The sequence below is a fragment of the Chaetura pelagica genome, unplaced genomic scaffold, assembly GCF_000747805.2.
Source record: "Chaetura pelagica isolate M959 unplaced genomic scaffold, ChaPel_1.0 scaffold512, whole genome shotgun sequence".
NCBI classification, from domain to species: domain Eukaryota; kingdom Metazoa; phylum Chordata; class Aves; order Apodiformes; family Apodidae; genus Chaetura; species Chaetura pelagica.
Window position 1 is genome coordinate 1,237,068 of NW_009952482.1, and position 12,369 is coordinate 1,249,436.

The 12,369-nt window shown below is 39.4% G+C and overlaps 1 protein-coding gene across 1 annotated transcript in view; it reads right to left on the reverse strand.

Annotated features, from left to right (window-relative positions):
• Positions 1–2,426: 2,426 nt before the first annotated feature.
• GEMIN8 (gem (nuclear organelle) associated protein 8) overlaps positions 2,427–12,369 on the reverse strand; it is an 18,744-nt gene continuing 8,801 nt past the window's right edge. Inside the window, exon 2 of the mRNA XM_010008800.1 lies at positions 2,427–2,707. Within this exon, the coding sequence (XP_010007102.1) occupies positions 2,457–2,707 (251 nt within the window). The 3' untranslated portion in view covers positions 2,427–2,456. The remainder of the gene's footprint in view (positions 2,708–12,369) is intronic.

The following is a 12,369-nucleotide window of genomic DNA, read 5'->3' on the forward strand; positions in this document are numbered from 1 at the left end:
TTATTTGGCAACAACTCTACGTCTGTAGTAGTGTATTCCTCCATTTCAGGCTTTAGTACATGGTTCCTAGGGAATATTTCATCCAGCTCTCTCTGTTTCCAACCTCATGAAGCATATTAAACACTCTAAGAATTAGTTAAAAGAAGCAAAGCAAATGATTTTTTTGTTTCATCTTAAGTAGGAAAGGAATTCAGTGTTTGTCTTGCATGAGGTTTCTACAAATACTTTTGGAGACCAGAATTTCTGCTTCTGCTAGCTGAACCAGTTGGATGCAGAAACAACCACAACACGAAGTGTGAACTGGGTTGGAAAGTAAGACCCATCCTTTCTTTTTTCTGTACTGCACTTCACAGGGGAGACACCAACACCACACTGGAAACACTTCAAATAGGAACTGAGAGATCTATGCATGTTAATCTAGGACATGGTTTTCCTCTAGCAGATGCAACAGCCCTCCCAGTCATTTTGTACCATACCATGAGTGAATGGCATTGACTGGCACTCCTGTGAATATCCTGTCAACACTCTTTATGCTTCTCAATATGTTATAACTGTCCTTGCTCTAAGTTCAATCTTCTTTAAACAACACAGCACCTAAACGAAAGCTTTAGCATCTGAGAACTGAGTGATGAAGTATGGCAGTTTGCTTATTAATAAAATAAAATACAAGGTGTTGTGAAGAAAATTTATTTGGTCAACAAAAGGAAACCCAAACAAAACACTGAATATCTGACAAAACCCACCAAAACCAAGAGTGAAGGCAAATGCAGCACTGTTCAGAACCTTTTTCCCTCTCCTATCTCACACGCAAGTTTTTCAAATTAGCCACACTAGTAATAGATCTTGGAGACAAGGGGCTTTTAATTTCAGTGTTCAATTTAACTCTATCTCATCACATCTAAAGTGAATGAAGTGGCACTGAAATGAAAATGCTGCTTTGAAAATGCATAGTAACTACAAGGAAACCCAAAGATATCCTAAACTACATTGCAGACTTCCTTTGGTGCAGGTGGCTGCTGCAGAGGGCACAGCAATGTGTCTTAGAAACTATAGACATGCTACAGAGATACACCAGACACAACGGGTATGAACTGAAGTTAGAATTTTAGTTGTGACCTTTCTCTGTTGCCAAAAAGACATACATGTTTGTAACAATTAAAACAGCATAAAGTTCCCTTGCCCTGGCACAGAAATGCTGCTTATTACAAACTATAGCCCTTCAGCACACAGTGACCCATAGCATACAGTCCTTGGACGTGCTCAGGGTACCATTTTATAAGGAGTCAACAGTACTAAGTACTGTTGTAGTAATTGTAATACTAAGTAATTGTAGTACTAAGTACTACAATTCAGCCTCTCTTGCACTCACTCTACCTGGTCAGCTATTAGTGGGGCAAGCACAACTGACCAGCAATAATAGAGCGACAGAAGTGGAGCCAAACAGCCTGTGTGGATGGATGAGTACACACAGAGGCACATCTAACTTGCCCGTGTTTAAGCTTTGTCCATGTAATATGCAGGTGGGCATTGCAATGCTGCACTTGAAATAAAACATAGTCCTCAGAGCTATGTGGCTTCCACAGCTCCATATACAGCATACATACATACCCTTAGTCTACCCAACTAATAGGTCTTCTTTAAACCTTCAAACCAATTAGGTGCTTTTTATTAGAATTGCAAAAATTACTGTAGACATTGGCCCAAAGAATGCTTTGTCCTCTTAAGTTTCTTTTCTGTTAAACAGATCTCTAACTGACAGACACATATCAGGCTTCTCTCCTACTCCCCTTAATTAAAATACTCTTCTATGTAATTTTGCTTTAGAGTCAACTCCTGCCAGACAAGTATCTGTCTGGAAGAAAAACTTCCTGCTTTATTATAAACCTTTGAAAAATAATTCAAATGGTTGGGCTACAGTAACTTGATACGTTGCATCTTGGCCAGTGGGCTCCTGGTTCTCCAAAAAAAAAAAAAAGATATCAAAGATTAGCAGACATAACACTTCAAGTTGTGCTGTGTTAAACAGGATCCAAATGCTACTATGTTAAACAAGACTGAAAAATGGGACTACTCAATTTCCTAAATGGGAAGAGAAGGCAGTTTTCTGTTTTGGCATTGCTTTAAATTTTCCCAGTTCACTGAGTATAGACATTATTACATTTCTTGCAAGCATGCTCAAGGAAGGTGGGTATCAAATGAGTGAATCTATGACTTTAGACAGGTTTGGTATTACTGTCCCTCCTAGTACTATTTGACAACTGTGTGTAGTAGAACAGACTGTGACCATTGCTGACAGAGAATGTAAAAGGAACACAGAGCAAAGAAACATGCTTCCCTTGCTGTCCTCTACCCCTAAGCACAACCAAACCCAACATTTGCAATTTCTTCTTTCAGCAGCATAACCTGAGGCACTTGACCCTGCAGACCTGTGCCAGGTAAGAGCACAGTCCAGGTACTCAAAACTTAAGGGGGATAATGGGCCAGTATTTGGGCTGCTTTTTGTCACAGTTTCTGTCAAAGATAAGCTGCATGGCAGCCTCCATTGCCTGGATTTTGGGAGCATCAGCACCATAGAGTTTCTTCATTTCCGCCATTCGCCTCTCCCCAGGTCTTTCTGTAGGTGGCTGCACAGAACGCTCCATCCTTTTGTGAAGGTCTTGATCAGCCTCCACATACTGGTGCTCAGCCTCCAGCTGCTGCTGCCTCCCTAGACAAATAAATTACAAGAGATGTAAATTACTGAGCTATCAACATATGACATTTTGTTTTTACTTTTTAAAGATTACATTTAATGTAATCATTTAATTTAATGTGCTGGGTCTAGAGAGCTGAGATACACGTGCTCTAGCACATAGCCAACTTCTGCAACTGACAAAACAAACTGCATATTACTTATCTTGCTGTGCTCTTTATGCATAATGACAAATTTCTACTAGGTAGCATGATAAAGCCAGGCTGGAAAAGTGCAGAGAAGGGAAGAAAATCCTGGAATTGAAGCTAAAACTGCAGAAGACCTCTGTATTAGTAATGACAAGTAAAAATCAGCATTGCTTCATTTCACTTCAACACACACACACCCTGAAAAGAAAAAAACCCAACAAAACAACATCCCCCAAGCAAACCCAACCCAAGAGAGTTGGTTTCCAAGGTAATGACTTAGCAGCTGAGAGAAGGAAACAACGCATAGGACAATGCAACTTTAGATGAACCACAGCCAAGAGAAAATGCAATCAGTTACTACACTATGAAAGGGAATAAATCCAACTCTCATCTAAGTGTCCAACCTCAAGTGCAGCCAATGAAACAATGCAATGCAATGAAGAAAGCAACATGTTTAAATAAACTAGCCAACCTCTCCCATTTCTCAAGGTTTGCAAACTTCAAAACTAACAGCATTACTGCTGTTGCTTTAAAGACAAAAACAACCCAGCACCCAACATAAATCCCTGCACATCTATTAAAGAGGATTTAAAACAGGTCAAAGAGGTGAAACATTTGCACCAGTCTGTCATCAAAAATCCTCTTCAGTAAGCCCGATTGGGAAGCAAGAACTTGATTTTGCATGCCCAAACATACCTCCACTTCCTGGATGCTGCTCTAAATGGATAATAATGTTCTATGCAGTTAAAAGAGTGAAATGCTATACAGGACTCCCCTCTTATAGGAACATTTTTACAAGGTGAAGTAAAGCACATGGCAGTTGTTGAACTCCTTCACCTACCAATCACAAATAGCAGGTATCAAAACTACATCACAGAAACAGTTCACTACTAATAAAACTGTCCCTTCAAAAGGGACAGAATGTCCACAGCTCAGGATATATTACTCACACACAGGACATGCTTCTCAGTGTTTGGTGCCACGTACCTCTTCCTTTCTTTCACTAAAACAGAGATGAAGCTTTCACAAAACACGTGACATCTGCAAATCCTAACCCAAAGTTAAGTATCCTGATATATCTGTGTCAAACATCTGCACATTATTGCAAATGTAAATGTAAGGTAAAAACTTTATTTTTACACTGGGAAGTACTATACAGAGCAGCCAACTGACTTGTCTGTCAGCCTTACCAAATGAATTATGCCCTGTACCTCATTCACAGAAAACTGGTATTTTAAACAGTATAATCAGAAACTTCGATTCTGGCATCTGTTTCTACGACAGGGACACAGAAAGTTTTTGGTCTGTCATTTCAAACACCACCCACAGTTTTGTGCAGGAGTACTTGAGGGGTTATTAGAAATCTATTTCAGAGAGATGTTTCACTTTCTGTGATTTTGCTTTAAGGGCACACCCCCAAAGTGTGCTGCACTGCCAGAATTCATGAGGAAACATAAATTAGAATCCATATGTGGTTTTGGAAGAGTCAGATTTATTTGGTGTCAGGCCATTTTAGCCAGAAGGTCTGAATTAAAAGAACTAACACTGCCTACAGAGCACCCAGCTATGAGCATAGGTTACAGCACTAAGGCTGTGACTATACAGGTCATTTGCATCCCATTGAAAAAAACCTCACTGGGACACCAGACTGTCTGAAACTAGGTAGCATGGTTTTAAGCATGTATTTGATGCAAATTACACTGAACAGTGTTAGTCAGAAAACAAAAATCTCTGCTGGAAAACAAATGTCTTCTGCTGCAGGTTACACAGCAAAATTCTTTCAGGGCAATGAATGAATCAAACATGTATTTATTGACTCTTCTGGGCCACAAAGATAATTCTTTGTGTTTCTGTATTGCTCGCGGAAAAGTTTTATTCATTAGTGCCATAGCTGCATGCTGGAGACAGATGCTTCCTTGCTTGCTTGCTTGCTGTAGAATGCTCTCTGATAGCTCACTGCACACAAAAACACTTAAGAAAAATTAATTTCTCTGGAGACATATAATGAATTCTTATCTTTGGAAATTAAATGGGTCTCTAGCAGAAGCTTTATAAGAGATGAGTGGATTACAGTTTAGTGTGTATCAATCTCCATTTTGTAGCACAGAGTAGTTAATAAAGCCACAGATCCTAATGTTCAGAATCAAAATAATAATAATATCAATTTCAATTCCATTCTCAATATTACCTAACAAATGTCTGGAGTATGTGTTTTACTTTATAGTAGTCAGATGTACACTCTCAACTTTCTAACCTGACTTTCACAATTCCACAGCTACCGGCAAAAAAAATAATAAAATTTCCCAGTGACTCTATTACAGGGTCTTAAGACATGTAAATCAGGTCTACAGACTCCGTGGAGAAGTTGGGGACAGAAATTTCCTACAGGGACCCACAGTTGTTTTGTATCAAAGGCTGAATTTGAGGATAGAACATAGCAGCCGATGCTGGCAATACCACTGTAGCTGTGTGGAATATGTTGCAGTTTCAAACTAGTTATTTGTGGAGAGATACTGCCATGACAAACTCCAAACTCCACTGTCAGTGATGGCACTATTTGCTGTCATGGGCAATCAAGGAAAGAGAAGCCATACAACGAAATGAGTATGTAAATTACTGTTTTTCCAACAGCAGTATTTCCAGCCAAACAGAGAGGACAGAGGTGACAGAAGAGAAACGTTTGTGCTGTTGAGTTGCACACTGAACTTTCTTTGTTGGGGCAGGGGCTGGGAAGTATAACTGCTCATATTTTCAGCAGACTGGGTTCTTTCCATTACCTCAAAATTTACTTTAAAAACCATACGGAACAATGCAACTTGAACTAAATGTGCAACTACCTCTTCATCTAAAAGGTGACAATAAACATCTGACAATCAAAACAAACAAAACTGTCTATAGCCCTAAACCTACAGAGGCAATCAGAAATTATCTGAAGGAAGCACCAAATATTCATCCAAGAATTAGATAGCAAGGTTTATCAAAACATCAATTCTCAGCCCATGCAATGAAGTCCCCAGCTCATTCTCAAACCAGAGTTTCACGCTCCAAACCTGTAAGTCATTGTGCTGCCAAGTTATAAAAGTGAAGCAAATAATTTTTACACAGTTCTAAATAGTTTGTTCCTCCTTCCACTTCCAGTTCCTCCTTCAAACTAAAAGAAATATGCTTTCTTTCACAGCATTCAGCTTCAACTACTGGAGAATTCCCTCAGTCCTGCAACATATTCTGCAAGTGTTAACAAGGCAGGCAGCTGCAATGGTAGTGGATTCCTGTAAAAAAGAAAAGCATTGCTGAGATTTTCCTAACTGGTCAGTTCTGTTTCTTCCCAAAGATGCTCTTGCTCTCTTGAAGCTCTTTTCAGAATTAACTTACTCCTACCAAGTCCAGTTCTGCTGGGAAATCATCATTACCTGGCCAAAACCAGTTGAGATGTCTTTTTCCAAACACACTAAACAGTCTTTACTCTTCATATTTAAGGAATACAGAGATCTCTACCTAACTCATACAGCATCCTGGGACATCATCAGGGATTCCAGGCATTTTGAAATGAAGTTTTGGGTAGTTGTTTTCCACCCTGCTTTTCCTACCTTCTACAGATGACTTTTTAATCTGCTATATACCATCTGAAAATAAAAGTGTACAGACAACTACCTCCAATCCTTAGGGACTGCCAAAAGCAGGATAAGCAGTAACTACTGTCTTAGCTGTTTGCTGCATTTAAGGTTTCATATACACACAAAAGCCCTCTTACATACTTTCAGCAAAACTATGACCTAGGCCCTCCAGGTCATAAGCTATTTTCCCCATAGGCCCTTAGAAACTCAGATGTCTTGTTTCTTTTATTTTATTAAAAGGAAAACGTCATACGCTTTCCGTAAGTCTGATCCACTTTGCTCTTCTCTTTGTAATATCCTTTGAGAAGCTTAAGTAGTAGTAAAAAAATTTCCTCTCTGGAATCCATCCTTTTCTTATTACAAGAAAAAAACAACCAAAACAAGGAGAAAAAAAACAACCTCATAATGAAAACCCCAGGAAATCCCCTTATTTGGAGGGAAGTCTCCATGAACAGACTTTTCAGCATGGAAAGGAGATAGAAGTAGGGAGGTTAATTATCCATGTTGGATTTTTAACAAAACATTCATACTCAGCATTGTGTGGTTTCTTGTACCATTTTTAGCTCTTACTATTTAGACATCCAACCCTTAGCTCACTCTGGACAGTGAACACATGCAATCTGACATTTCGTATACAAGCAGCCTTCTCCACAGTTCTCTAAGTGCATACACTCTGCAGTCTGCCATGTTCTGCCCCACATAATGGTAGTTATGAAAGAGAAGAAGGGCTTGCTCCTTGTAAGTGACAAATGGACTTTACCGACTTCCATTTTTTTGTTTAGTTAGCACATTATTCCTCAAGGAAATACTGTACTTTTCTTGGCTTTGATCTGTTTTTCTTTTCCATTATTTTAGATTGACTTATACCCCTGTTCACATATTTGCCTGCTTATATCAAATGATGAATGATTTTCTGTTACTGCTGCATGTGCACTTTCTGAGCTTTCTCATCTTGTCTTAAATGCTACCTGGGCTGGTCTGGAGCAGGCCACACTACCAGAGTTAAAAACCCTACCCATTTCTACTGATTAAAACCTCCCAGTTCTTTCTTTGAATGCCACTTCCCACAACCCTATCTGCTGTGTTAAGTGTTCTGCCCACACAGGCTTCTCAATGCAAAATGCCAGCTTCTTCATCTCCCTAGAAGAGCTGAGTACCTTTAACCATAAACTTACATATGAGTTTTTCTGAAGTGATAGCATCAGACCATTTTATTATGTACTTGTACTTGCATGAACCAGGCAAACCATGGGGAAAACCAAAATCTTTGCCTAAAGGAATTTCAACAAAATAAGGATTTAAATCTGAGGATTTGTAAACAGGATATTCAAGGAGTTTCATTTCTACACAGCTCTACAGATCTCTGGATTTCCAGAGGGCTGATATCTCAAGCATTACTCTTTGTCAAGTGCAAAGCTTTGCAGGACAAGGGTTTCCATCAGTGGGAGCCTGTGAGATAAAAATAATTGTGACTTACCCCTACATCTGTAAAGATAAAATATTCTGGGTTGCCAAAAAAAGTATGGTCTTGCTTGCTGGAGGGTTACTTTGGAACACTAAGGAACTTACAGGAATTGTGGAAACGTACTGAAAGAACAGTGATGATATTATAGCTGAATGAACAGCCTCATTCTAGCTTTAAGTTGGCTTGGGGTAAAATAAACTTCCTTTTAAACCCCTCCTTCAATGAAAAACCTTGTCCTTAAAAAAAATTTAACAAAAGGATTACAGATTACATAACGTAACTACCCTCTTCCCATTTTGAACAGCAGAATTCTGCTCTTCAAGAAGCAGAGACAGCTAGGCCCTATCTTACTGTGCCAGCAGTCTAACCTTTGAGGAAAAAACAAATGCTGTAGCTGGCTTGAAAACACTAATTTGGAATCAAAGTGTCTTTTTGCAGGAGTAATTGCCTGCAATGATAAGCTCTCTGTCACCAGAATTCCAGCCACCATGAAAGAGAACTACCAAAAATGCTTAAGGTATTAAAACTCCAAATATTTATACTGACAAGTATACCATCTGCTAGTTGAGGAGGGAATGAGTTAAAAGAAATGGAATATTTCACCACATATATCTACAAGCAATGCAATATTCTCAAGAAAAAAGAAAATGGTCTGTTACAGGCTTTGAAGAGCAGATGTGATCCCTTGGCAAGCTTGTGGCAGCCTGAAACCATGGTTCCACAGACATTTTTCTTTCCTCAGCTACAAAACCTGCTTAAGCAGTTTCTGCTTCCCTTCTCCTCCCTTAGCTGCATACTCCAGCTCCCAGGTCCCTCAGGAACACCACCACAATTGTCTAAGGGGCCATATAATGAATCCTATGGAAAAAAACCCACCCTGCAAACTAAAACCTCAATAAGTTCTATTTCATGCTGGTACAGGTCAGTCTCTTGGCACTACTACAGGGGCAGCACTGGAGCAGGAGTGAATGGCTAGGAAGAAAAACTGCTTAACCTGGCTTTAGCATAGGGATGTTAACTGAAGCACAGCCTGATTGAAAACCTACTGGTGAAAGAAGATACAGTGTGAGGCAAGAGCGTGATCCCTAAGAAAGGCGTACTTGCAACAGGCTAAGCAGACAGCAATCAGTTTGCAAATCACCCAGTCTGATACTTTCTCTTTCACTATAATACAGATTTTCTACACATCTTGAAGTAGGTTAGCTTTGTAGAAACATGGTAAAATTACTTACCAAGAGAGCAAGTAGAGAAAAACTACCTTTGAAATAAAAATGAATAGGAAGTCAGGAAGCAAGGTTAGAACCAAGGTTTGCTACTGGGTGGTGTAATTAACCACATGCCTCATCATAATGAAACGATAACATTAATCTAATACTTTCCTACCTGACAGAGAGATTTAAAGACTTGATTATCTCACATTACTTTATAATCTGTGGATTAAAGTAACTGGCAGAAAGTTACAAAGTTAACTGGCAAATAAAGAAACTGACTTCTGTTTTAGAAATAGGATTAAAAACCAAGGTTAGTCTTGTGGTCTCCAAAACGAACTGCCAAAGATCCTAGATAGAAACAATACAAGCCTTCATACCCATGTTTATAGTAGCAGTAGGCTACACTGATTACTGCCCAGCTAAACAGTAAATCACCTTTCTTTATCTGCTTCTACTACCTTCCAAAATGAAATGCTTTAAAAAACCCCCTCTTATTCCAACTAGAAAACTAACTGAAACAATCAAACCCCATAAACAGGATGCAGCCAGCCTGCCCAGTGGAACCTCAAATGAAAACCTGCTCTAGAAATTTCAATGCCTTCTTTACGTGTTATAAGTAGGCATTTGTGCATCTAGGATAGAAAACACACAGGAGAGCCCATTGTAACCAGGGGTCTCTGTACCACACCAGAGGCACAAAGGCGTCCAGACTGTATGCTTGCTGCTGCCTGACAGATTTAAAACACCAGGAAGTTAGGGACTGACAACTGCTTAGAAATTAGTACAGGATCAGGCACTGGCAGCTGCTTCTAGTAAGGATCAAGGCTACAGAAGTAAGATTAAATACAGACCAGCTGACTCTGCACTCCCATCCCCCAAAACAACTCCAATCTGTTGCTGATGGCAACAATGCTGACGCCAGACAAAGACACAAGTGCTAGAGTAAACAGAAGGATTACTTAAATCTATATATAACTGTATCCATATATACACACATACATATATGGCACAGTCAGAGGAGAGTGAACAAGGAAACGTTCAAATTTAAAAGTGGTTCTTTGAAAGTAAAGCTGCACATGGAAGAAATCTAAGTTTCACAGTCATTTTTTGCACATGCCCTGAATAGAAATTAAGCACATACACTTGGAAGAAAGTGTTCCACGATGCACAGAGAGCTAGACAGCTAAATAATATGGAAAGTTTGGTGCTTTCAGGAAAAAAAATAAAGGAAGTAGCCTGTACCAGTCTTTTAAACCAAACTGGCTAATTTGAGCTTGACACTGAAATTTCTTTCTTGACTCCAGCCACAGACTACACTGCTGAATATAGCTTTGTTTTATTGTATGACATGAGAAAGCAACTCAGTAACATATGCAGGGAAATCTGCAACTTTATAAAAAACATTTGAAAAAGAATTTTGAGAGCAACCTGTAATCATGTTGTTGATTTTCTGAAAGGGAGCACATTAAGGCTGTGAACTGACCTTTTGGTTAACTGGCAGGTCCATAAATTAGTATTTTTGCAGACAGGCAGAATAAAATAACAATCTCTGATCCAGATAGAATGAATTTCATCAAGTAAATATACATTTTTTCCACGCTTCTAGTAAGCTACAGTGTGCTGCCTGACCAATCATTTTGAAAGAGCCATCTGGAAAGAGGGCCAAACTAAAGGAATCAGCAAACTACATTGCAACTAGTGAAAGAAAGGGCTGAGACGCAGCTTTGGAAACTTAGTTTACTTTTGACCTTCTGATTTTCTCATTGCTCATTTTAGCACTCCAGTAAATGAAATTATGTATACTCATACACATGAGAGTAATTGCCATGCTCAGCATTGAAACACAATAAAACACATTGGGAAAATAAGCCAGAGAAAACCTGCAAATACATGTCTATCATACCTTCCACGTAAGGGAAATATTTGACACTAGAAAAAATTCTACAGTTGGTTGCTGGAGTAGAATTCTAAGTACTGTCTCATTAAAAAAGGTAGCTGGCATTCTGCCCTTCAGCAAGTTAAGCTGTACTTCTTAGCAAGGGGAGTTCCAGTCTCCTCTCTGTCACTTCAATGGGGCAATTCACACATGAAGGAAGTGTTTCAGTGACTTGCTGGAGAAAGCTTTACACAAGGAGAGCCACTGGACTAAAAGCTCATCTAGCCTGACAGCCTGTTCACAACAAAGGTTAGTAACTAATGCCAAGGGAAGAATGCAAAAGCAGGGAATGCAAACAATTACACATCACCAGCTTTACCTACTGAGAAATTGAGACACCAGAAAAAGGCAGATACTTCTTCCTGTACTCCTCCAATGCCAGACAGATGTTCTGCTATGTACCACCTCAACACCTCCTCCACCAATGTGTCACACATGATGCAGTCTCCATAGTCTGGATTCTTCTACAACTTTCAGCCTACTTCCCACCATACCAGTTGCCAAAAATCCTGAAGCAATGACAAGTGATCAGTTTTAAAGTGAGTCTTCCGACCCTTTTTTTTGTGCTCAGCAACCACATCATAGATTGCAGACCTCCTGGAACTGAAGGCACCCTGCAAGGCTTGTGTAGAGCGAGAGAACAGAAGTGTTGGCTAGTTGGTTTTTGAACAATCACGTTAACTTTGAGGCCCAGCATGCTCTTTGTAGACCTACATTCATTGGCAAAATTTCTCCGATTTCTGTGAATACAGAGCTGACTTTTTCAGCAAAACTCACTAATTCAACAACTACAAATTAAATTAAACTCAGGACACTCTTATCCAGTTAGACGTGAACAATAACAATCAGCAGTATAACACCCATGTTATTTATTTCAGTACAAACCTAGTTTCATTACAAACATCCATTTAAGATTCATTCTTCATTTTACATGGCTTGCATGATCTCAATGTACTGCAGAGCAGTGTTTTGACAACTTAGACATGCATCCTTGAAAATATCTGGGGCAAGCTCTGAGCCAGATAAAGCGGTTTGGATACTTTGGAGGCCAACAACAATTTCAACACTGATGAGGAGCTGGATCAATCTGTACTGAGTACTTCAAACAGCTGCAGAACAACTGTTTCTCAGTGTGCTGTCGTATCAACTTCCTCTATTATTCTAAGGGACAGGGAACTGCTATCATCCCTGTATTAAAAGTCCAAAGAAAAACCAAACAAAAAAACCCACAACACAAAAAACCCACACTAATTCCTACAGCAG